The following is a 25,826-nucleotide window of genomic DNA, read 5'->3' on the forward strand; positions in this document are numbered from 1 at the left end:
AGCTCCGACGTCCTCGGACCAAGTACGAGAAAGAAGCCCCCAAAGCCAAGGCATGTCTACGTAAACAAACCTGCTCTGCAGCTGCCAAAACGCACTCTTTTCCACGTCTGCAATCTCCGAATGCTGCAGTAGCCGTCCAATTCCCCGCTTCGCTTATTCAATCCGAACTCCTTGGTTAGTCCGGTTCGTCCGTACCTGCCAATTGTGTAACGGCGGCCCAACAGCTTGGCCTTCTTCGGCGTGCGAGCTGCAGCTGCGCAAGCCGAAGCGATTGCCGATGTGGGTGAGATCCCTGCTGCATACGACGATCTCTGTTTGTCCCACCCCCACATTCAGTTGCCGGACGAAGAGCCGGCACCGTCTGAGCATTCAATATTGGTTTTCAAGGCCGGGAGAACGTCAATTGACGCCAGATTTTGTATTCCGTTTGAGAGTGTTGAACATTGAGCAGGAGGGGCTGGTGTGCTTTGTCACTTAGTGAACCAGCCAATGTCATCTGATGATGTCTTTCTTCACCGCTTGCTCGGTTTGCCCCCACACACAACAGTCCGAAGTCTCGAGGCTTTAGACGAACCCTTGGCCTATGCGTGGCCTTGGGCAAGTTTTTGAGAGCCCGAAGACCACATGTAAAAGCCATGTCGGGCCATGAGCCGCGAACTCTTTCATGATTGAAATGCAAGGACCGTCGTGTATTGATATTCATCATGTGTCGTCTGGCGTGTTCTCCCCACAGAGAATGCCATTCACTCATCTGGTAATCAGTTAGCCAACACCGTTCGACTGGTACTAGATAGGATTATTGCAGGCAAAGATCAGAAAACACCTACACGTGAGCACCCGCATATCCTTGTTCAGTAAATAATTGAAAGATAGTAGGAAAAGAGCTCATCATCACAAACAAAAATACAATTTTAACCACGAAGGAAGTAAAACATTTGGACACTGTGGGAATTGAACCCACGACCTTTCACAAAGGCGCAACTCAATCAACACTGGAACACATCGTGAACTCAGCGTCAGCCGGAAGGTGCGAAGCGAAAATCATACCCCTAGACCAAGCGCCCGTTTGCTGATGACTAAAACACATGGCAACAGTGCTAAAACCTACCGCGTGGCTGAGAGAAGGCAGGCACAACTTCCACAAGTTGTTGTCGATGGAGTGGAAAGGTGAGATACGTGCTGACTTTCGACGTTTCTCTGGGACACTGAGCTTCTTCAACTGGGAGGCGCGCAAAAACAAACGTCGAACCGAGAGCGAAGAGGATCGGCCAGGGAAATGAAGGGCCCTTGCTTAGCGGCGAGTCATATTTACAGGGCTCTGTGATGAGGTCCCAGTCCATCCCTCAGGGGGTCGTGGCCAAGAACCCTTTATTTCCGGGCCATCGCCCCCATCCTGTCAGATTGCATCTATGCAATCTGAATGCCGGAAGCACGGAAATTGAAACATGGCATTCTTGGATGCGACGAAATCCCATCTGTGTTGGTCTGGACTTTAGCACGACGACTTCCATCACGACCTCAGCACCATTGAATCCGACACGGAGAACAGGTGAAGGTGCATGAGGCAGAAAGCGTCGCTGATTTATCACACCTTGATTGACGAATGCCGTATCTACATTTGTTCTGTAGTATGTTATCGTCGTAATGCTTCCGCAAAGTTAGCTTTCGAAAACAACAATTGGATGCGTGGAATGTAAGCGGTTGCGGACTGTGCCCAACTGTCTCGGAGTTGTTTTCCTCCACAATATCAGACTGTGTATCATTCCAATGAAGCTCGTTCGAAAATCTAAACATTTTGACCGTCACATACATCAGCTGCGTTGACCCTTCTTTCTGTTATGGATGCTCTCGCGTGACCAGACTCAATCACTCCAACAGCCTGTAGACCCACGATGTCCTACCGCGGCCCGCAGAAGAACCCAATGATTGTCCTCGCCGACGGTTCATGGAGCGGCCGAGATGTCGGGTCAGAATCCAATCTCTACCTCCTCGCGAACCTGATATGGGGAGGGCGTGGGCTGCCAAAAGATGATGACCGGGCACATCTTCACTCCTCGGGAAAGATCCACTACACCAACAGCGTTCCGCCTGGTAGCACGTTCATGGAGTGAGTATTTCCAAGAAAAAAGCCCATGAAGAGATGCATGTTTACTGACCTCTTCATCGCGCTAGTCATGTATTCCACGGTTTGAACGTTCAAGATATCGAGCAGCAATGTGTCGACACATATGAATACCTCGTTCGGGGCTTCACCCCTCTTGAGACCGAGATCTGGATGTTCGGCGCATCCCGCGGTGCATACATCGTCCGCTCCGTGGCGGGCATGATCAACAACTGCGGCATCGTGAAGCCGCTATACCAAGCGAATGGCGATGTCGACGAGGAAAAGACACATCAGCTCTGCCAGGAAGTCTACCGCATCTATCGCGATCCGTCCGACGCGACTGCGCCAAAGTCCGAGCAGTCGATACAGTTCAGGTGGATGTACAGCTGGCCCCTCATTGGAGACGGTGAGGTCATCGACGCACCGATTCGGTTCATGGGCATCTTCGACACAGTTGGCGAGCGTGGCATCCCCGAGTTCGCCGAGGGCGTGAGCGCCGACTGGCCCAAGTTTTACGACCAGCACGTCTCGAGTGTCGTTTCCGACGTCTATCACGCAGTGTCCCTCCATGACCGACTCTACGCCTTCCAGCCGTGCCTGATCTCCCGAGACACGGAATACGGTCCGTCATACGGCATCACCGAGCGCTGGTTCCCCGGCACGCACTACGACGTCACTCGCCAGCAGTTCAAGCTTGTCAGGGATGTCCTGCCTCAGCGGCTGCAAGCTCTTCTCCCTGCCTGGGCGTGGACAAGTCAAACGATCAAGCCGAACGAAGTACTCGCAGATCTCGTGCTGAAGTGGATGTTGGAGTGTGTCGGCGAGCACGACCCGTCAGGCTTCGTTATCCCCAAGCAGCACCTGTACGGGGAGCTAGATAGACTCAAGCATGACATCTTCACGACCAAGAAGACTGGCGACGGCGACGTCTACGAGCGGATCGTCCAATTTGCCCCCTTCGGACGTTACGTCGACCTAGCCTTGTCCACGGTCTTTGGCAAGTGGCAGCAAAGTCAGGTGTACCAGTTGCTCTTTGCATGCAGGCCGAGGCAGATCCCCGAGACGAACTCTTCAGTGTACAACTACCGTTCTCCTGACCCTGATCTGGATGGCAGGATCATTCAGAAACTGGCGAAGCTGCCTGGTAGCACACTGAATCCTGCCAACGAAGGCAAGGTGGATCCCCGGTATCCTTCCTCGACTTATGATGGATGGGTGCTGAGACGATCGTAATATGGCATGTCTTCCTCTTATTTTTGGCATGTTAGAGGGAGTGTACGATATAGGCGTTTGGGGCGCGCATATGATAGAGCCGAGGACTCTCGTTCCTGCAGTAATTTCTAATAATATTCACCAAACTTTCACCAGACCAGCTTTTAGGCAATGAGAAAGAGAATAAAAGCAGATCATTGAGTCTGACTGGGCCACGTTTAAGCTCAGGTCGGATGGCTAATCGAGAATCATCTCATCATGACACGCAGGAGCTTGTCTCACTTCCAGGTGCTCAACAAGTCATACTCACGATCTACTGTGACAGAAACGGTTCTAATTTCTCACTGTGTTTCATTTCCAAATGTGAAAGTTTTGTCTATCCTTAGACGTTCCTATTCTTCAATTTTGGCCCCCTGATCAGGCACATCGTGATTAAACAGACGTCATCAAGGCTGCAGCTGCGGTGCTGCGGGCTGAAAATAGGTGTAGTGGCTGAGCACAGGGCGAACATCTAAGTTCAGGCACCGGCATTCCGCAAATGCGGTGTTGCTTTGCAGGGTTCCGGTTCACAGAGTTGCACACAACGGAGCCGCTGTTGGATGTGAATCCGATCCGACCAACGAGATGAGGCTGATCGTCGGAAGGATTCTTTCCGCCCTGTGCCGTGCCGGGCCCCGAGGGCGCAGATTTTCTTCGAAATAAGAAGCTTTTTTTTCAGCTTGGCTAAGCGCCCAAGATCTGCCTTCTCAGAGTTGCAGTAGCACTGCCCAATTGATCGTGGCTGCCTGCAACAGGGCGGGTGCGGGGTGCCGATCAGGGCTGCGAAGCTCTGCCAGCCAATTAAGAGTTTTGGGGTCGATGGATTTGGCGAAAACCGACAGTCCTGCAGCTGAGATCCTTTCGTGTAACTGTCCAGCCGCATTCTAGGGGACGTTACTTGGTGGTACTATTTCCGTGACCGATTCGCTTTGCTCAACACTCATGATGCCGGAGAAAAGAGTATGTAAAGGCCTTCAAGTTCTAAGAAGAGAGCCTCTTTCATCCAGCATCAACCACAACAGTCTCATCAACTCAGCAGAATATCAACCACCACCCTCACAAACACAAGTTCTCTCAATCATTCAAATCTTCAAATAATCCCTCCCTCCAACATCATGCATTTCACCAACGTTCTCAACATCGTCCTCACCCTCGGCGCTGCCGCAGGAGCCTCTGCCGCAGCAGTTGCTCCTCGCGCCAACCGCAAGGCCAACGAGTTCTCCAGCGGCACCTGGTAATGCAAGCTGCGCCATGATAACTTTACACATACTAACCCGCTCAATAGTGCCCAAGGAACCGCTTCTTATGAGCATGAGAGCAACTTCAACGTCGACGTCACGATGGACGACACTAGCCACTCCGTCTACTTCGCCTCCGGCCCGTGGTACTTCTTCGATGGCAAGACCGGCAACGGCGGTGGCTGCACCGGCAACCTGCTGGGAAGATGGAACAACGACAACGACCACCCGTGTGTGAACTTGGACGGCAGAGATGGTGACGACCGCCGTATCCAGTGTGTCAGATGGGGTTCTGCCGAGAGAAACTAAATTTTCGGTGGACTTCAGACACACCACATGCATATAACGGAGCACATGTTTTGGGTGCACATACACTCGCTTAAGTTTGGTCCAGGAAGATTGCATTAGCCTTGATAGAACATAAGAAACGCTTTGATTTTTGACAGGAACCATTAGTGTGATTCAACTAAAAGCAACGCTTGCATGGCTAACAATGAGAAAGACGGATGCGGCCCTCCTTGCGTCTCCACGGCGTAACCAGGCTCTTTGCCCAGTCCCAAGTGTGAATAGCAACGCTCATCGTTCCGAACATGAACATGGGTATCAACGTATTAGCGAAAAAGTACAACAATCCACCGGACTGGCTGACAATGCCAAACAGTTCTCCGCGCATGATGCGCAACGACTCGTCTTCGTTTTTCCAGGGACCGACAAGACGGAACTTGGCGTTGAAGTTGCTGCCCATGGCCCAAGTGTAAGCGGCGCGGAAGCCCTGGGGCAGGATGTAGCTGAAGCGCGGTGCCGAGCCGATGTCGAGCGCCAACTGGTAGACGTAGCTCTCATGGTCGACGCCGCGCTTCTCGGCCCATGGGTCGCGGCCGCAGCGGGGATGTAGCTTCCAATCGATATCGTAGCCGGGTAGCGCGTTGGGGTCCAGAGGTAGGCCGTTCGGTGATGGGTTGAGGCCGGGGACGGTGGGGTATCTTGACTGTAGGAGACGAAGGATCCAGAACTGAGTTTGCATTTCGGCGAGGGTAGGTATGGCGCCTAAGCAATGTTAGTAATGCATGCTAGAAGTATCGTTTTGATACAGACTTACCGAGATTGGGTCGAACAAACCCGATGAATCCCGTCGTAACATCATGGCTGTGATAAACAGCTCGTACATCCGCCGAGTCAGGCGTCCCGTAGCTCTCGTCAAGGAAGGGGAAGCGTCGCGTGTATCCCGTTGCGAAGATGACCAAGTCCGGCTTAACAGTAATTCCCTTCATCCTCTCAGCTTCCGGCCGTCCATTGTCCATGAAGTGCATCACGCCATCGTCGTCGACATAGTCGGGCCAGGGGGCTACGTCGATGTAGCGACCCTTGGGATCGATGTCAAACTCCTTGATGTAGAAGAAGAATCTGCGAAGGCGTTCTCGGAGGGAAAGTGGCTTGCGCCAAGGAGCTGAGATGTACGGAATGGCTCGGGCAGACTTGGCAGGGAAGACTGTGTAACATGTCAGCTCAGGGAATCAGCCTCTTTTGATGTTGGTCAACCTACAATGGTCGATGTGCATTCTTTCGCGGCGCATACCGCCAACCAACTGGTCCCATCCTTCCAACGTGCCGCCAATCAAAGAAAATGTAACGTCGATCTGTTGGTTGTAAAAGTCCCAAAGAAATTGGCTCGCTTGCAGCCGAGGAGGGACGTATGCTGTGTCGAATAAACTGGCAATAGAGCAGTCGACTGGCTTCTCCTTGATCTTCTGGCCCTTGCCCCAGAAACCAAACATGACCGGTGCAGGGGCAGTCTATGTGAAAGTCAGCATTCGTCAACATTTTCTCCCACCGACACTGATCGCATACCTTAGGGGCAACGATAAAGCCATCGCGATGGCACATGACAACATGCTTAATATTTTCAGTCGTCACAGTGATCTCCCCAAGATCCTGGGCCGTTTCTCCAGTACCGACGATCACTACAGTGGGCTTCTCGCTCTTGATAGCTCGGAGTTGGTCCCGAGTCTTGAATTCCGAAGAGTGGAGAACTTTTGGGACTCTTTCGAGTCCTTTGACAGGCGGAATCCGGGGTTCGACGTTGAGGCCGGAGCAGACAGCGACGGCGTCGCACTCGTATTCGAACGTGGTGCCATCCGGACGGGATACTGTGACAACGTGCCCTCCGGCTTTCCTTCGACGAACGCGGGTTACCGGAGATGAGAGCTCGATGTGCTGTCTGAGTTGGAAACGGTCGCAGTACTCGTTCAGATACTCTACATAGCGCTCCGGAGTAAGATAGTCAGGGGCGTCTGGTGGTAAGCGATGATCAGAGAAGGCGGTCAGATATTTGGACGACACAAGCTATCATTGATCGTGTTAGCGTCATCAACTCTCCTCAGGACACGACGTCAAATAGACTTTCAGCCTCGAATCGTTGGGCTTACCTCGGCAGCTTCATACACGCGATACTTGAATGTCCCTCCGATATCATCCTCTTTCTCGAATACGCGAACCTCAATGGGCTCAATGGCGAAGAATTGATGCGCCCACTTGAGGTACCGCGCCGTCGCTAGACCCGCAGGTCCGGCACCGATGACAGCGACTCTGAGCGGCATTCTTAGCGCGTATGTGGTTCGTGACTCTGAACGCGGCCGTCTAGCAGGGTCCTTCGATGTTATGAAACATCAATCGGGGCGCAAACCCTTTAACCGCCACGAGGCACGAACGAAGCAACGAAAAGGGCGCAGATGGGAACGGGCAGTTTGGGGGAAGGGGGAAAATTCCGCTGATGGGATGACGGGGGGAAAACGGCGGAGTCTTATGGCTGCCATAGGCTCTTTCTTAGCTCGCACAGACGATGAGCTACGGGATGGCGGCGCTTTGGATTGCCCACCAAGAGCGAAAAAGGCGCGAGCAGGAGGGTGCCAGGTAGGGTCTGGTCTGGTCTGGTCTGGTCTCTGGATGTTCTTCCCTATCGCCGCGGCGTGGCCCGTCAGGGACTGAGGGACTTCAGGAGAAACCCCTACTCAGCCCAGCCCAGTCCAGACGAGGACGAGGAAGAGGAAGAGGAATAAGACCGGGCCTAACACCGAGCTAATGGATCGGGTCCCATACGTGCGTACTGCGTAGTACTCGCGAACCCAGCCCGCTGGACGGACCCTTCAACCCCCCTGGGCGAACCCAATTGTGAGGTTCGGCTGCGGTGGGTTGACCTTGCCAAGTGTGCAGTAGCGCGACGTCGCAACGAGGGCGTTCCTTGTTCTCGTCATGAGACCCTCGGGTCGCAAGCGGGGTAGGCAATATCTCCAGCGGGGACCGCCCCGCGGCAAGGGATCGGCCTTTTGGGTTATTAATCGATTGTCTTAGATTGGCCGAGGATGTCGTTTTTCAGTCTTCGGGAACGTGATGTGGGACCTGCGCAATCACGGTACTTGAGCGCGAATCCATCAGCGTAGCATCATATGAGCCATTCTATCGGTACGAGCGGGTCGGTGGCATTCGGTCTGGGCCCGGCGTTGCTGTGTCTTGGATTCTATGAGACGGAGAGACAAAGACTGCCGCTACGCGGCGCCACGGCGCGGCCAGAGTCGTGACTGAGACAAAGCAAACGGCGTCATGCCCCGGTGTTTCCGGACTTCTCGTCCGGTGGGCTTGAGACTATTTAATGCTTTGGTCCAGTGGTTGGTTGCCACACCCGTGCCGGTTCCGAGCTTAATCGTCCGTTGTCTTGCAGAGCTAGCAACAGCCCACGTCTACGGACGTACCACTCTGTCGGTTCGAAGACAAAATTCTGTCACATTTCTGAATTCGTGCTTTGCTGACGAAGCGAGTGAAGAATCCCGGACAAGTGTTGTCTGACCGCCACTTTCACCCCGAAACTTGATATCCTCGACCGGGACCGGACGATTGCAGGCTCGGTGAGCAGAACATCTCCACTTCCGCTCAAACTTGGGAGGTCTCGGCGTCGTAGCACCAGTCAGGTAAATTACGTCCTGTTTGCGACTTTCCCTCAATCGTCGTTTCGTACATATCCGTTCTCCATCGTATGATGAACATTCAGCGACAAAACTCCACCACTTTTCTTGTTTCCCTGCAACGGCCAATGATGTATCACTTTCGTCCCAGATCCTTGCTCTAATCGCCATGTGCAATTCGTCGGCCACGTTTCGTTTGCGGATAGTCCCGCTTGTCGCACCGCAGAACGCGCATGAAATGGCCGCGTTCGATTCTGTTTCTAGAACTGAACGACTCGCATCCCAAGTGACGCTCCTCTTTTCCGTCTCTAAATCATTTTTCAACTCATCCTGACCTGAGTCGATGACACAACTCTGACCATTCACATGCATCGGCAGCAAAACAACTTCTGACACGTTGAGTGGCGAATGCTGGGGACGGTCGGGCACGGGGTCTTGGCCTCCCCGATACGCAGATCCTTGACTATATTCGGACAAACGTCTCCCTCATTACTTGCGTGGATCTAACTTATGCACATCACGAAGACGAACATGAGTTCTGCGAGGAATACCTATCATTACTTCGTCAGGTCAAGACCAGCCAATCTAAGACCAACACGTTTGGTGGATGAAAGCTATCACTTCGAACTTCATGACTTTGACAAATGGATTAACGTTTAGCAATGCATTAAGACGTGGTCTCCAGAACTTCCCTGTAGACTTTCTGTCAGTTCTCAGCTTATGCATTGTTGAAGTGGTGGGCAGTCTGGTGGCTGCACTTGATCCCCGGTTGAATTGCAACTGCCGCCAACAAGCTAGCCAGTCAACCAACGTCTCTGAACTTGAAGCGGCAGAAAGAGAACCCTCGCTGAAGCAACCAACCAGCCAACGTCGGCTGTCAGGCCAGAAATGGACTATTCACCGAGTTGAAACAATAGTCCCTACCACGGGGATGCAAGCCCAGCCTGTCTTTTGTCTCTGTTGGTGCTCTTGATTATGCAGCTAATGCAACCTTCAACCTTCCCCCCGAGTCCACAGTGTTATCGCCTCACATGATCCAAGGCCCGGGGTTTCAATGCCGACGAAGCGCATGCATGAAGACAACGTTCAGGCTATTGAAAAGACGCGACGTGCTTTAAAAATTCTGTATTTGTAGAACGAGGTTATGTCAATTCAAAGATATTAGAGTACAAGAAAATCAGAACCGCGACTGACAATTAGCAAGAACTTCAAGTCGAAGAGATGACCCGAGTTGTGCAGTGCAAGGCGAACCGAGTGCGGGCATTCCTCCACACCCCAATGTCGCAAGATGCAAGAGTGCAGTCACGATGTCCACCCCTTTGAGCGATTTTGCACCTCGTGCCTCAGCATTGACAGTGCCATCACATCGTCGTCCTCCTGCTTCTTATCCTCTTCATCCGCTTGCTTGCTTCCTTTTGCCTCGTGCTTCATGGGCGGCAGAAACGTCCATGGCCGAAGATCCCTGTTATCGCTATCAAGGGGCTCCGGCATGTATTTGACGTAGAATGGAACTCTAAGTTCAGCAATCCTAGCGTTCCCGCGCCAGGCATCGTCGTGGAACATGTTGTGGGCGTTTTCCTTCAGGAAGATGAAGTGGGCACCCAATGGGATCATGGTTCGAGGTAGGGGATCCAGCCAATAGTCTGATAAGTTGACGTGGGACCATGTTTTATGGGCCTCCGAAGAGCCCATCCTGAAGACCATCAAAGAAGACATCGACTTGCGCCAGTGGTTGAAGAACTGGTGCCACTGGAGGTTGGAGCGGTAGTACACTGACCACTGATCCCAGCTGTTGCCTCCTTGCCACGAGTCCGGCAAGTAGCCATGATTGGATAGTTGAATCTTGTTGCCGTCAATATCCTCAACGCAGGTGGGCTCTGTCGTTGCCTCTCCTGAAGCGATCGAACAGTACGCCACAGACAGCAGCACACAATCGTCCAGGTAGAGCTCCTTGAGACCTCCCTTCCCAAGAGATGCAATCCAGTCGATCTGCCACTCATGACTGAAGCAGAACCTCGACAAAGAAAGAGTTCGTAGCTGTGGAAGACCCGGATCCGGTGCAGCACCAATGGTGCGAAAGTCGAACTTGGGAGCATAGCCCCACAACTCGTCATGGTGAAGAGACAGAACAGTGAGGTTGCGGGCGGCAGACGGGGTGAACCACTCAGGCAGGACCTTCGAGACCAAAGCGAATCGATCTCTTGTGGAGTAGACTGCAGGCTCCTGCCACTCGTCGTCTTCTCGGGGCTCAATCCTGTTGGGTGTAATCATCAATTTGAGCTTCTTGAAACTTGGAAGACTTGCGACCTCTCGGAAGGCCCACCATTGTTCCTCAGCTGCTGCATCGCTCCGCTCACCCTGGGTTGTACCCATCTCGCAAAGATTCGTTATTGAAAGCTCTTCCAATGGAATGGAAGACCGGCATTCCTTCAGGAAATCCCAGTGTTCAGGATCTTGAATCCCGAGATACAACAATGTCTTTATGAGAGGAGGTGGGAGAGTGATCAAGAAACATTCCGAAGGCACAACCTGTCTGCCTACAATGCAGTGAAATGCGGCAAACAGGACCCATTTCCTGAAGAAATACATGGTATCAGATTCCTCTGTTATGTATTTGCGTCCGTTTGGCGTAAAAGCGTCCAAATAACGCCTGAATACCAGGTTCAAGATTCTCAGATTCGTGAAGAGTCTGATCGACGGCAGAGCTGCAAGAAAATCTCCAGGTCGATACACGTCAGGCGGACCATTGTTCAAAACAATGCCGTCTCGTGCATCGCATGTGATTTGTCGAACATGGCATCTGAGTCCCGGTGTCGACGCGATCCTCTGGAATTGTCTTGCGTTTGTCTCGCTGAGTCGCACGTGTTTGAAAGCTTCGGAAGTAGCTGGAGCGTAGAAGGTTTTGCTCAGCAATCGTGCTATGAGCTGAGTCGACTTTGGTGCATGTGAGATGATGCGGTAAATGAGCTCTGGCGGAATCGTCGAGAGCTGGGGGCGAGCTTGCTCCATGCTTGCGGTCTACACGCGCAACGCTAGGAGTTGTGGTTGGACGCGTTGATGTTTTGCAACGTAACGCGACATGAGCTGTTGACTGCAGCTGATTAAAGGGGGGATGTATTTGTAAGACGCCGAGGGGCAAAAGTAAAGCCGCGTTCCACGCGAGCGAGCATGCAGGTCGCCGAGAAAAGAAGCAATTCTCTCGCCTCACGTGATGATAGTGTGACTTGGTCATCAACGCTTGGGACGGCCGCTGAAGTTGTTCCCACGTATGCATACCAACCTTCTGTGACGATGAGAAGAAATTAGCCAAGTCTCGAAACACCAGGTTCTCTCAGCTTCTCGTTGCTGGCCATCATGCGCGGACGAATACTGAAAATGCCACCAGGCGAGATGCTGGCAAAAATTGCAATGCTGCTAAACCGGTTTTTTTTGAGTAGTCCGGCATACTTTTGACAACTAAGCCTGCATCGAACTATGTATCTTACAAATACAGAACTAATAATTGGGCCTTGGCGAAGACGTCCACTAGCCTCAGGATGCCGCTCTGGTCTTCACAGTTGCAATGAGCAACTCATAAGCCTTCATATCCTCTTTCACCGTATCTGGCTCATCAGTCTTCATGCCTTGATGTCTGAAGTCTGGTCTCTCGTCGTCATAAGATTCAGTCCAGGGGTAATAATCCATGCCGCCGTCGAACTTGGTATAACGCAAGATTGGGCCGTTGTTTCGCCATGAACATTCTGAGTCCCAATTCACTGTCATTCCGACCCCGTATTTGTATTGCGGCGCTTCGGGTCGATTTCTCTTCTTATAGTAACGATCGCCAAGGGGTTCCTCGTGATCAAAGGGAGGGGGCGGTGCTTTGTAGTTGAGGAAAGCCTTTTCTCCGTGCCGGAAGAAGCGCGGATCGCGGTCATGGTCGCTCATGATGGGTAGTTGATCAGGATAGTTGGCCTCGACGACTGATCGGAGGCAGTCGTCGCCATGATCTCCGCAACCCATGACGAAGACCTGAAGTGCCGTCATGCTCTGACGCCATGAGTTGAGAATGTGATGCCATCGCAGGTCAAAGCGCATCCGATCCGACCCAATGCCGTTCACGATAGATTCGGCGTCCGGGAAATTAGAGTTGTCGACTTGAATTGCTTGACCTGATGAGTCTCGTCCGATGGTTGTCTGGCCAGACTGGAGGCGAAACTTGCGAGCCTCAGTGAGGACATGACAATTATCGAGATACAGCTCCTTCAAACCACTGCCTCCGTAGCCCCTGCCGAGTGAAGCAACCCAATCAGCTTGCCAAGTCTGTGTGAAAGCAAACCCGCCCAACGCAAGCACGCGGAGGCTGGGCAAGCCCGCCATGAGCGGAGACTTGCCCTTACAGTTGATCCGGCGGAAGTCCAGAGACGGATGCCAGCCGAAGTTATCGGGCCTATAGAGTGATAGCACTCTCAAGTTATCTGCAATCGCGGGACAAAGGAGGGTTTTTGGCAGGGAGTGAAGCATTGGCGAGTCTGACCGGTACATTTGCGTGACAGACTTGGCGTAGGAATCCGTCTTGTGAGAGACCGAGAACTTCAATGCTGTCAACGACTTCAATGAGGCAATCTTCTTGAAAGCTGAACTCCTGAAGACATCCAAGTCGTCGCTGTGGGCGAGACCTCCGATGCTCAGCGTCTCTAGAGGAAGAGCAGGACCAAGAAGATTCTCCCAGGACTGCCAAAGGGGATCTTGCAGTAGCTTCGCGTCAGGTGGACGATTCCGCGGCTTGGGCTTCTTCTTTTTCTTGCCGAACTCTTCCTCTAACATGATTGCACACATATCCTCATCAAAGTCGATTACGTCCGGTCGCGCAGGTTCCGCATCCGGAGGGATCCATTGAACGTACATTTTGTCGTCTTCAGGTTTCTTCTGGGCGATTATGAAGGCCAACAAGCCGGCATGCTCTTCCTGGGTCCACTCCCCAGCGATGCAGGCAAAAAGTGTGTCGAGCAGGGCGCTCCTCAGCTCCTTTGCCGCGAATGGACCTCCAAAGAGGGAAGCGACCTGCCAGTTGAAATTAAAACCTGTCATCCCAAGATAGAAAGACTTCAAGTTCCGGAAGCTCCTGATGTATGGCAGGATCGCGAGCATCCTCCAGGGGTAGTGGTGCTTCCACCACTCAGCTTCTTCGATCCAGCCGACAAGATCAATCTCTTCCACAAAGCCACTGAGCTTGGGGCTTTTGGATACGCACACGAGGCGGTCGCAGTCCCATTTTGATCCAAGATAGAGATAACGAAAGGCCAAGGGTGTGGCGATGGAGCTGAAGTTCTTGTTGACCAGCCGCGCAGGAGCAGGGTAGATTGGGACGCGAAAGACAAGATCTGCCTGTGTACGTCGGGCGGAAGCGTCGGTATTCTCAAGGGCTTGCGAGGCTTTCGAGGCCTGCTCGCTGTCATTGTAGCTGCTTTGGGAGGCATGGTGAAAATTCAGTTGCGAGCGTTGGGTTTGTGATAAGATGGATTCAACGGCATTGGATGTTAGGGACGGATGTTGGTGATCGGGGTTGATGATGTGTGAAAACGCGAAGACGCGACTAATTAAGTCTCCTGAAAGTTCGCGTCTGGAAATTGGCAGCCAATGCACGCGTTGGGACGGGAACAGCTTTTCTCCAGGGGTGTTCATTAGCCTCAGGGGGCGCCGAATACTGGGTGATCATCCGCTCAGAAAGCTGTTTCTAACCTGAAAGTTTACGGAGGAAAAAGAAAGACTGAAGTAGACAACCTTACCAGCCTGACAGTCATTCGGCAATTTGGACAGAGTACGGATATTTCGATATTCAAACCGCTTGTGCTGCCTCGCCTGCATGTTAATTGTATTCAAGCATGGTGCCTTTGTATGGAAAGTTTGACTCGATAGGCATCGCACTAAGTCGATGGCTGGCAAGCTACTTTACGACCGCAATCTGCCCGCTTCACAGAATTTGAGAGCCTTCGATTCAGCCATCGTCTCCTCCTGCGCCGGGACAAAATCTTGCCCCGTTTTGAATGCCCAAATCTGACATCAGGAAGAGTGCGAAACCAATCGTTGGCCAGCTGGAATACGATCAAGGGTTAGCGCTTCGGGGCCTTGAAAGTCCCTTGCACGCGTGGAGCAGCCGCTAAGACTGTTTGGGAACCATTCTGCGCGAGAGGTTCATCGCATCGGACGCTGAAGCCTCAAATCGTGACCAGCTTTTCATGATCAAGGCAACCTTCTCAATCCTACCGAGCCCGTAATCGTGTTCACATGATGTTAATGATGCATTCGATTCCAATTTTAGGAGGCATCCTCCACCATGCAGATAATATACTCTCTCTCACAGAAGTACTTAATTGGTGCTAAACCCCCCAAGTCAAAAGACATCTCAAGCAACATCCCAAGAAGCCAATTTGTCTTCTGTCAACGCATCCTCAAATCAAACTATACGCTTCAAATTTCTTCCATCTCAAATGATGCCCGAGAACAGAGCAGCTTGGCTCATGGCCAAGAAGGTCAAGCCTCTCTCAGTCGCCCCAGCCCCTTACACGCCCCCAGGCCAAGATGAAATCGTCATCCGCAATCGCGCCGTGGCCATCAACCCGGTTGATTGCTTCAAGCAAGAAGCTGGAGACATCTTATATGGCTGGGTTAAGTACCCGTGCATTTTAGGCAATGATGTCGCCGGTGAAGTTGTCGAGATCGGCCCCGGCGCCGGTGCCAAGCGCTTCAAGATCGGCGACCGCGTTCTCGGACATGCCGTCGGCTTGGACAAGCGCAGCAACAAGGCTTCTGAGGGTGGTTTCCAGGAGTATGTTGTCTTGAGAACCAAGCTCACGACCCCGATCCCGGAATCCATGACCTTTGAAGAGGCGTGTGTCATCCCTCTCGGGGCATCGACAGCTGCCTGCGGACTCTTTATGAAAGATTTCTTGGGTCTGCAGTACCCTTACGTCAACTCGAAACCCAATGGAGAAACTCTATTGGTCTGGGGTGGATCTACCAGCGTCGGTTGCAACGCCATACAGCTCGCTGTTGGAGCAGGTTACGAAGTCATTGCAACGGCATCGCCCAAGAACTTCGAATACCTTAAGAGCCTAGGTTCCAAGGAGGTCTTTGACTACCGAAGCCCGACTGTCGTTCAAGACATTATCAGCACATACAAGAACCGGAAATTTGCTGGCGCCCTCGCCATCGGAGCCGGCTCCATGGTCCACTGCGTGGACGTTGTGTCGGTTGTCAAAGGGCGGAAATTCGTTGCCCAAGCCAGCGTTGCGGGGCCAGGAAAACCTCCATCTGGCGCCAAGGACTTGTTTTCGACTATTCGGGCGGTCACTTGTGAGTCTGTAATTGTGTTTGTCAAGAGCAAGCTGAATGGGGTTGGGAACAAGTTCATCTGGGGTAGCGACGTGATAGAAAGCGAGGTCGGTGAGGCTGTCTATCGTGACTTTTTACCAGAGGCTTTGGAGCAGGGTAGATATGTCCCTGCCCCTAAGCCTCGGATTATCGGACAGGGTTTGGGACTTGTGCAGGATGGATTTGATGTGGTAATGAAAGGGGTGTCTGCGACGAAGGTGGTGGTTTCTGTCTAAGTTGTCTGACTGTCGATTCGTCTTTTCTGTTGTTTCTGTTCTGAGAAACGAAATCTAGTCTTGGTAATTCCGAAGAAGTCCAGATAGTCTTCGTTGAGAATTGAGGTGTTGCTAACCAAGATTCATCTCTGTATCTGCCGCGGGGCTAATAAACCTAGGCCTGTCCCCTGGCAAACGCAACTCGCCGCTACCAAGCCAGTCATTTGAACAGATACACGGTTGTTGCAGTTGGCATCTTGAGCATATCTCGGAGATGTGAGTACAGTCTCCGTCAAGACGCGGTGAGTTTCCATCACCGGGAAGACTTTGGCTTGCGATCGTCATTGTCGATGCGAGGCCATTAGGGGAGCGCTTTCCTTGACGACGCTGACTAAACGGAGATATCTCTTGCGTCGAAAGTGGCTTGTTTTGCGTGAGTTTAGGAAGTTGCAATCGATCAGGAATTTCCATGTTTCGGGGGACAACTGATTTGCTCGCGGTCTGTGAAAACACAGATCTTGAACCGAGCGCTTTAAGTTCAGTAGCACGTATGGTGTCTCCTGCTGTTTTCCTCTTTTTTGGTGCTCTCATTGATGAGACTGCGTGTGTTTTTGGAAGAGGTGCCGGAGAACCCACCAACAGATCTCCAGATGGAATCAAGCTATGATGGACGAGCGATCGACAGAGCCCGATGAATTTGTCAATAAGCCTCTGATGTGCCATTCTTTTGGTATGCAAGCTACCACCATGATCGACTAGTAGCTCTGAAACAAATATCTCCTTGTTATTTTCGAAGGCATTCTGGAATTCGCATACCTCAATGACGGGCTCAAAAGCTAAGTGGACACAAATCTGTCAGCACATACTCACAGAAGGGAATGCCCAACAAATGACTACTGACCTTCTGTTTTGGGATGCTTATCATTCGGGAACAACGTTATCCATAAAGTGTCCCAATCCGTGACGCTAACTTTTGCCCTCCGATCACGGAGCTTTTCGAGCACTTGAGGACTAATACCATCTTCCGGATCTTGGGCGGCGCCGTTGTCTTTCACTGTGTCTTGGAGTTGACAAATCTGTTCTGGAGGAACCCGCAGATGGGCATCTCTATCTTGTAAAGTGGCGAACCGTTTTTGGCACCGACTGCAGATATATTCGTAAGACGTTTGAGATACGTCTTGTTCTTGTTTGTGGAAGTTTGCAATATGGCGTCTGCATCTTGTCAGTTTCTTGACAAAGAATGGACCAAGGACAATGACATTCTTACTTCACCAGGGTAATTGACTGGAATGATTGAGTGGCGCAATTGAGATGATCCCGCACGTTAAACCGCAATGGATTGCGTTTTCAGAACGGACAGCTGAGTCGACTACTTGATCCTTGTCGTTTGGCTTTGTGTATTACTTCTCCATCCCAGTCTGTGGCATTCTTCTTCCATGAGATGGCTGGAGCGGAGTCGTCTTTCTCGCAAAAACTTAGTTCTGGCTCAATGTCATCAAACGAGCGTTTTGTCGGCAGGCTCGACTCTGGCAAGCTGCTTGAAAGGTCTTTCCGCATCGATTTGCGATCCCTGACATTTTCTCCTGTTCTGGACATGATGGCAGGGACGAACATGCCGTGCCCGACTTTGACCTGAAGATTTTGAAGCTCGATTAAACATCTCTTCACGCTAGCTCTAGCGTCTTGAGGTCGATACAGGGCCCGGGTCGATATGCCGAAAACCTTCTCCAAAATCAGGCTGCATATATCGTCAACGGAAGCATCCAGATCGGCTTGAACCGAGCTCTGATCTAGAGCAGAATTCGCCAAAGAATCCATAATAAGGGCGTTCGGGGGGCCTTCCAAAAGGGTCGGCAAGAAAGCCGCATTCTCTGATACGGAATTGGGGGACGCGAGTTTCTTCTCAGATAATAGGACTTTGGGCTCGGCCCAAAAGCTCAAATGATCCCATTGGCTATAATAGATACGTCAGAAACGTCGGAGATTCGGACTGAAATTCTTTATGACAGAGAAAACACATACTCATGCGTTGTGTCTTGCGAACCTGTCTTGGTAGTCTCATTGCAACCAGTCCTACCATTTTCCTCTCCTGGCAGCGTGGTATTCGTGAAAAGGTCCGGAGAAGTTGGCGATTGAAACAGATCTGTAGCTTCAGCAAAGCTTTTAGTGCCAAGACGAAGTTGTTCTCGCCGTTGCCAAGTCCATTCGCTGATTGCTGTGGTATTTGAAGTGTTGCATCCCTGATATGTTTGCAGTTCATCGAGACACCCTTGAAAGTTGCCGTAGTCGACGTGGGCTCGTCCAATATTTGATAGACATTGCTCAACAATACGGAATGCGTCGCGCCCTTGTGCATCTCTTGCCTTGGGACTGGCACCTGCGCGAAGGAGTGTTTTCAGCGCAGTGAGACGGCAGTATTTTGCAGCCATCAGTAAGGCCGTTTCTCCACGTTTGTTTCGGGCTTCCAATCTAGCACCTGATTTAACAAGCAGCTGAAGAATTGCACCAGTCCTTGCATTGTCAAAGTTTTCTGGAAGATATGCCACGAAGTCCATCAAGGCTGTGTTCCCTAACGAGCTGTACGCGTTAACATCGACGCCTTCCATGAGTAATTCTGTCGCACATCTCTGCGAGTAATCGAGAATCTTTTTGAGTCTCGAAGTCGTCCGTGGACCAATGCTGGGGGATTGATACCGAACACTCCGTAAGATGGGTTCGAGATCTACAAAAGTGCGGGCGGCGAGACAGTGGAGTCCATTCCTCCCTCCCGAATCTTCCGTGTCTACATCCTGCATCGACTTTTGGGACGTTGCTACGAGACTTGCTTTGTGGTCCACAATATCCGGAGAGAGTCCTACACCGAGTGGCACTGCGTGGTCAGAACACCAAAGCGACTGAACTGCGGCCGACCCAGTCGGTTCTCCAACAGTACTTTCTTTGATGACCAGCGGGTCTTGGTCTAAACTGCGATCAGCAAGCAACAAATCCTTGGGCTTGAACCCAAACGCATCTCTCTTGGATGAGGTGCCTGGTCCAAGAAGCTGGAGAATGTGCCTCAATGCTGCATCGTCCTTGATATTCCGACACGCAATATGGGCGAAGGTCTGTCCATAGTTGTCTTGCGCCTGGAGATCATATTTGTTGATCGACAGTGATTGAACTACATCGATAAGAAGAGGCAAAGCGCTGGAGTACCAATCTCTCTTAAGGGTATGCAGAAACGTCTGGCCGCCAGCGTTGACTGCGCTTATGTACCCAGTGGTGTGTAATGTTCGAGCCAGAACAAATGGTTCTGTTCGTGCAGCAAGAAGATGCATCCCAGTGTTTCCAAAGCAATCATGCCTTTGAGCCTCACTTCGATTGCTAACCCCTGAAGTGACAATGTCCGTAGCATTTCGAGACAGACCTGAAGGAGTGACCCAGTAGTTCTCGGACGACTCCAAGAATTCGACTGACTCGCATGGATTTCCAAGATTCTTTGTGGATTCGAAGAGATCACCATGATCTGGTTGGCAATGTAGATCGAGGTTGAGGAATGTTGATGGTAGGATAAGCTCCATGTCTGCATGCTGTGCTTCATGGCCATGCTTGAAAGAAACCTCTGGCAACTTCTCAAATACTAAGCCTGTTTTGGCATCATTTGTCCAATCCATAGACCCGCGTATGGCCGATATGTCATCCCGGAATATGTCGACAATCGATGTTCGAGCGGTTGCACTGGACTCAATATGGAAGTTTTGGATCGGTCGCTCTGCCAGCGCTGCCGCCAAAGCCAATCTATCAAACCTACTAACAAATATATCAAACAATTGAAGCTATTCCCAACTGTCAATTAAACAATTTCTGACCCCCGCGATTTGATATATTGGGTTGATTTGGCTTGGCATATTATATAAGCATACATATAGCCAATAGGATGCCATTATCGCCAATATTCACGCCTAACACGGTCAGCTTTCTTTTTCTATATGCAGCACCATTAATCCTGGCAGCTCTAGGACGTTATTTTCTACCCTTCTGGCCAAATTTCCTCTTTAAATAATACTCCTGAGTGATCTGTGACTCCCAGATACGTTCGATATAGGTATAAAAGCAGTAGAATCGCCCTCTTTCAACGTCTCTTCTTCTTCTTCCTCATGCCTCATAAGCAGCCAGCATCAGCAACATCGCCAACATCCTAGGCTTGCCTACCTTTGCCATGATGACTTCAACCGTACGTCAGCTACTCCCCCCCTCTTCCTCTTCCCCCTCTCCATGGCCTTATATAAGGGCGTCCCCATCCATCCAGGAAGCTCTTTTTCCCCAGGCACGATGATGTCTTGGTTCTTTCGATCAGCGGCGATGGCATCGCCGTGATAGAGAACCATGGATCATGATGGTGTTGTGCCTCCCTTTTCACACAAAAGGGGGATAATGCCACACTTTTGCTATATTTCCATGCCCCTCATTGTCCCCATCACCGTTGTCCTTAACTATCCCCTTGGAATACCCCAAAATGTCAGGGACCAAATACTCACAACTAACGATGCTATTCACAGATGTTATCCCCTACTCTATTGACCACCAACGCACTTCAACTGCTTCGATCCCCCCCAAGCGTCACCACTCAAGTGGCCAGCAGTCTCTCCATCGTCCTTCCCTCAAATCCATCTATCCTTGACCTCCCTACGATCACATGGCATAATAAGAGATACGTGGTTGAAGAGCAGCTGGCCCGTAAAGGAGGCAGGGGGAGGAAGAGTTGGATCAAGGACCATGGGGTCTTCCTTGTTGAGCTTTGTGATGAAGGGCCAGCTGGTGCTTACTGGTGCTGTCAACGATGTGATAGTAAAGGAAAGCCAGAGTTCTTTTCTGCCGCTGCTTCTAGCTCTGCTGCAGACCATCTTCGCAGGTATGTGTATGTCTTCTGTTATGATTATTGCTAACTAATCTATATACAGATGCCACCAGATCACACAATGGGATCCTTCTTCCGATGACATAAGCTCAGGGGAAACTCTCTATAGCTCAGAGGATGGTACTCCTTTGTCAAAAAGGAGGAAGGTATCCCACGTACCCAGGGCCAAAGTGGCTACTGTCAGAGATCTCTGCCTCTCCATCATCATCACCAATGATCTACCATTCGACCACTTCCGAGACGACTTCGTCCAACAGCTTCTACGACTTCACAACCCCTCTCTGGTTGAAGAAGTGCCATGGGGCAGGACTGTAATGATGGACCATCTTCCTCTTTTTTTCACCAGGGGCCGAGCCTACGTTAAGGCCGAACTTCACAGTGCCCTCACCAAGATCCATATTGGGTTTGATCTGTGGACTTCACCCAACAACTACGCCTACCTTGCAGTTACTGCCCACTTCGTCAACAATATGGGCCAGCACAAGTCTCGTCTCATCGCCTTCAACCACATGAGTGGCGACCACAGTGGTCTCAACCTATCAAACAACATCTACGAGACTCTTCAGCAGTGGGAGATCACTAGCCAAGTGGGTGTGGTGGTCTGTGACAACGCCAGCAATAACGATACCTGTGTCTTCGCCCTCTTCAAGAGACTTAACCCCACGATGAATCAGCTCGACTGTCAGGCAAGGAGAATGCGATGCTACGGCCACATCCTCAACCTGGTAGCACGGGCTCTTCTCTTTGGTGCTGATCGCGAAGTCTTTGAGGCTGAGTCACTCTTCTACCAGACTGTCCACCATGAGGAAGAAGATCTGAGACTCTGGAGGAAGACTGGGCCAGTTGGCAAGCTTCGCAACATCGTGAAGTTCATCAGGGCTTCCCCTCAGCGATCTGAGCGATTCAGGAAAGCAGCCCAGGAAGTTGATGCTGGGTCAGACTTTGAGCTATTCGCCCAAGGGTCTAAGGAGTCACATCTCCTCCTCAACAACGAGACAAGATGGAATTCCACCTACCTCATGATCCATCGAGCTCTTCAGAAGAGGGCAGAGATTGAGACCTACGTCAACTGGGTTCAGGAGCAGGATGTTGCCACCAGGAGGATACCTGACGATGACCTCCTTTCTTCAGAAGACTGGAAAGTCTTGGTTGAGATTAGATCTATCCTTGAGCCTCTCTACCTGCAGACGAAGAGGACAGAGGGATGGGGTAAAGGGGATGGGCATGGTCGTCTCTGGGAAGTCATGACTGGCATGGAGTACCTCCTTGAGCATCTAGAGGAGTGGAAGAGTCTATACAACTCCATACTCCATCCTATTGATTCTCAACAGGAAGATGAGTCGTCTACGATCGATCTGACTGCTGATGAAGAGTCCCTACCATCACAGACTCGATCAGGGCGTCCCATTCGATCTTCAGTCGACAGTCAGACCCAGCCTCTTCAGGAATCTATACTTCCACAACATGTAAGGGAGGACTGGAGCCAACGTACTGCTCGATTCAGGGGTCTCTCTTCCTCGTACCAGGAGCATCTTCGTACTTCTGTTGAGTTGGCATGGCAGAAGCTCTCCTCCTATTATACGAAGTTAGAGGAGTCCCCTTTGTTTGCTGCTTCTGTTATTCTCCACCCTTCACTTGGTATCTCATACCTTGAGGCAGTCTGGGATGAAGGGGTTCAGCTTGAGTGGGTTCGTGATGCAAAGAAGGGGCTTAGGGATTACTTTGACCGCTGGTATAGGTCAGAGGAAGAGTCTGATGACCCTACGGCTGTTTTTGAGATCACACTTCCATTCCATGAAGACAGCCACTTCAGGCAATGGGTACAGAGTAAACGTGGTTGTGAGACTTCTCGACAGCAGGATGAGCTTGAGACATACCTCAGGCAACCTCCTCAACCCACAGGCGATCCTATTGAGTGGTGGAGAGACCATAAGTCAATGTACCCTCTACTTAGTAGACTAGCACTTGATGTGATGGCAACACTAGCTATGGCTACTGACTGTGAGAGGGCATTCAGTACTGCGAAGTTGACCTTGACGTCGCAAAGGCACTCAATAAAGCCTCAGACTATGGGTCAATTGCAGCTGACGAAGAATTGGCTAAAGGGCAGAGTTATGCCTGTGGGGAGTGAGGTTAGCTCATTGATGGGATCATGACCGGTTGTGAATAGCTTCATTTATTTCCTATTTAGGTAATCTGTATTGGCGGGTTTGGGTCACGTGTTCTATGGATTTGCTTTGTTATATTGGCCAACAGGGCAAATCAACCAATACTGGCGAAGGGGCAATCAAATCAGTCAAATCTTGGCGTTATTTGATTTATTGGCTTTAGCGGCAGCGCTGCGCTCTGCGGCCAGTATCGCAGTGGAATCTGCCGCTGGGCAAGACGATCGGGCCCAGGCCAATTCAGGCTCGCCGACCAAACTTGTGCCTTGATTATTCAGAGCCGCATGTTGCGTGTGCTCACTCAATGCACAGAAGCCTTACATGTAGTTACTGATCCCTCGTTTAAGTGGATCGAAATTCGACTGAGACTCGTTCAGTTGTTCAGGTCTTGCTAAGTTGTCAAAATCCTTCATCAGATATGAGATTGAGCTGATACTCAACCGTTCAAACTGACGAGTCGTCCTCAAATTCCAGAAGACAAGTCTCTCGAACGCCGCTGGCTCTTCCTTGTATCTGCTGTTCTTGAACATTGCCGCTGTACCTCGGCGAGGACCCGCCGTAAAATCCCAACTCGATAGGCATGGTGAGGACACCTAGAAGACTTGTCGGGATTCAATGCAGCAATGAAGAAAGTTTGAACAGACCGAATCTGCCTGATTTTACCCTGGGAGAATCTGACATACGGGAAGAACCGGCACCCAATAACGTCTCCTCGTGACGTCAGCAGCTGAATTCGGTTCGCAAGGCGTCTTGCGGCCCATTGTCACTTGACGCCCCGCCTTATGCAGCCCCTTGCGCTATCACCAAATATGATTGGTTTATACTCCACGGTCTCAAAGCTGAGTTGCTCGAGGTCCAGTACGCACAAGTTGTTTCTCCCCCTGTGAACTGACTGTTGCTCCGTCTCAGCGCAGACAGGCTGCGGACTATTCGATTGGTTGATGCTGAAGAATCTGAGAACCAGAAAACCAGAAAGCCAACACTCAAACTCTCAAGTATTAGCACGAGGCTGACTTTAGGGGAAGCGAAGCATTTGCGTTGTTGCGAAATGACAATAATAAAAACCGAAAGAAAAAGTACATTATTATGAGCGTCTGTGAGTACAATATCGCCGTGCGAAATAAGGTGAATAATGAATATATGTTTCTGCGACTTCAGGCCAGCTTCCATCCCCAATTCCCTATGACAGGAGTACAAAGTCATTTATTATTCTTTCGTTTTCCAGGCTCGAGTGTTTATGAAGGACTCCCGGGAGACCTTCTTACGAGCCCTGAATTGTGCTTCCGCCCTGTCCTACACCAATATCAAAGAGCGTTGTATTTGAATTTGGCCCAGAACTGGAAGACTTCAGAGCCCGTCTTTGTCATTCATCGAGCTTCCCGCTATGCCATTGCCCGTTGAATCTGAGTCGCTGTTCAAGATCAGCGGCGAAAGGTACAAACACGATTTCTGTCATGGCGTTAATAAATCTTTTACTCACAGAAAGGACCTTGTAGTAATGCCGACAATGGGGCAATGTTGAATATTTTCATATACGACACTTCGTCACTGCAGGATCGTCTACTCCAAGTCAACATCGAGAAAGAATGCAGTAATCAGCCTGCACGCACAAAGACGAAGACTGGACAGGGAAACAGCTCTAGGACAGTGAGAAAAACCTGAAGAAGCCTTATTGGTTCATAGTCCGTTGCTTGAACGCGCTTGAATATCAGTACCAATCATGCAGCAGGAGAACTAAACCTGGAAACGGAGGAACTGTGTTTAGAACTTAGCTTCAGCCCCCAAAATTCAGGCCCCAATACTTCAAGCCTGTCAGATGCTTCTTCCCACATGTGAATCAGTATTTGAGGAATTCGATTTCCGAATTCGATCAGAAGGCACAAGAATGGGGGGACTTGGCCACGTGAAATTAGCCGACGCTCTCCGCAAACGTGGACGCGGCCCGCTGAGGGAAGACGGCACCCAAAGTTCGCCCGACAACGGCTGGGCTGGAATTATCGGCTTGTATCATTCCGGCCATTCGACTTCCTTATCAAGGATGTCTCACTGTTGGTATCAGCTACCGCGAACTCTTTTCTCGATAGCTTCCCCAGCTTGAGACATGAGGTCTTATAATTTTCCAGCGCATATTCGGAGCTTCAATGGCAACTGCTACAGGGGGCAACACAGGTCTTTTGACAATGCGTTTCCGTGCGAAAAGATGTATTTCAATTGAGATGAGTCTGCCACAAATACCATAAAGCGCGTGTGCTTAATGCAGGTCTTGGTGGGAGCCCAGCTTCGCAAGAGCAATGCGACGCGGTGGGTGTTGAAGAGCAGAGTGGTCGCATGCCCATGTCTCGGATTTCTCTAGAATACCCTCCGCAGTCGGCATTTCTCTCCAGCTCAGCCACAGCTTCTAAAAGTTCCAAAAAGGGGGTCTCTCCGGGACGAAAGCAACGAAACAGAGTTGCTTGCGGAAAACGTCGATAATATTCATGGGCGTTCTAACAATTATACGCTGCAGGCACGGGGAACATGGTCGAGAGATGAGTCTGTCATTGTGTATAAGAGGGTGATGCACTGCCAGCTTCCTTGGCTCTCAGTTCATCACATCACTCACAGTCTTTCGTTCCTCAAGTCGTTCGATCCACAATTCCCCAACATC

The 25,826-nt window shown here is 50.9% G+C and overlaps 7 protein-coding genes across 7 annotated transcripts; 4 read left to right on the forward strand and 3 right to left on the reverse strand.

The window, feature by feature from the left end:
* Nucleotides 1–1,892: 1,892 nt before the first annotated feature.
* On the forward strand, nt 1,893–3,337 carry CGGC5_v015296 (uncharacterized protein; the record flags this gene model as incomplete). Its single annotated transcript, XM_032022239.1, has 2 exons — nt 1,893–2,107; nt 2,173–3,337. 2 exons carry the CDS (start codon nt 1,893–1,895, stop codon nt 3,335–3,337), a joined length of 1,380 nt encoding a protein of 459 aa, XP_031880830.1.
* Nucleotides 3,338–4,470: 1,133 nt separating this feature from the next.
* Nucleotides 4,471–4,902, forward strand: CGGC5_v015297 (uncharacterized protein; the record flags this gene model as incomplete). Its single annotated transcript, XM_032022240.1, has 2 exons — nt 4,471–4,589; nt 4,641–4,902. 2 exons carry the CDS (start codon nt 4,471–4,473, stop codon nt 4,900–4,902), a joined length of 381 nt encoding a protein of 126 aa, XP_031880776.1.
* Nucleotides 4,903–5,080: 178 nt separating this feature from the next.
* On the reverse strand, nt 5,081–7,190 carry FMO3 (Dimethylaniline monooxygenase [N-oxide-forming] 3; the record flags this gene model as incomplete). The annotated part of the gene is made up of 5 exons (XM_032022241.1): nt 5,081–5,640; nt 5,693–6,082; nt 6,137–6,386; nt 6,442–6,936; nt 7,020–7,190. 5 exons carry the CDS (start codon nt 7,188–7,190, stop codon nt 5,081–5,083), a joined length of 1,866 nt encoding a protein of 621 aa, XP_031880825.1.
* A 2,661-nt stretch (nt 7,191–9,851) lies between these two features.
* On the reverse strand, nt 9,852–10,922 carry CGGC5_v015299 (uncharacterized protein; the record flags this gene model as incomplete). Its single annotated transcript, XM_066153232.1, has 2 exons — nt 9,852–10,803; nt 10,873–10,922. The coding sequence occupies 2 exons, from the start codon at nt 10,920–10,922 to the stop codon at nt 9,852–9,854; spliced, it is 1,002 nt and encodes a 333-aa protein (XP_066007445.1).
* A 1,158-nt stretch (nt 10,923–12,080) lies between these two features.
* Nucleotides 12,081–14,213, reverse strand: CGGC5_v015300 (uncharacterized protein; the record flags this gene model as incomplete). The annotated part of the gene is made up of 1 exon (XM_032022244.1): nt 12,081–14,213. The coding sequence occupies one exon, from the start codon at nt 14,211–14,213 to the stop codon at nt 12,081–12,083; it is 2,133 nt and encodes a 710-aa protein (XP_031880792.1).
* An 806-nt stretch (nt 14,214–15,019) lies between these two features.
* azaJ-1 (Dehydrogenase azaJ) lies at nt 15,020–16,138 on the forward strand (the record flags this gene model as incomplete). Its single annotated transcript, XM_032022245.2, has 1 exon — nt 15,020–16,138. One exon carries the CDS (start codon nt 15,020–15,022, stop codon nt 16,136–16,138), a length of 1,119 nt encoding a protein of 372 aa, XP_031880790.2.
* A 4,354-nt stretch (nt 16,139–20,492) lies between these two features.
* On the forward strand, nt 20,493–23,072 carry TRA1-3 (putative AC transposase; the record flags this gene model as incomplete). Its single annotated transcript, XM_066153233.1, has 4 exons — nt 20,493–20,495; nt 20,656–21,008; nt 21,058–23,015; nt 23,062–23,072. 4 exons carry the CDS (start codon nt 20,493–20,495, stop codon nt 23,070–23,072), a joined length of 2,325 nt encoding a protein of 774 aa, XP_066007404.1.
* Between the last annotated feature and the right edge of the window lie 2,754 nt (nt 23,073–25,826).

The sequence above is a fragment of the Colletotrichum fructicola genome (assembly GCF_000319635.2).
Source record: "Colletotrichum fructicola Nara gc5 chromosome Unknown KSG_Nara_v1_contig09, whole genome shotgun sequence".
Classification (NCBI taxonomy): Eukaryota; Fungi; Ascomycota; class Sordariomycetes; order Glomerellales; family Glomerellaceae; genus Colletotrichum; species Colletotrichum fructicola.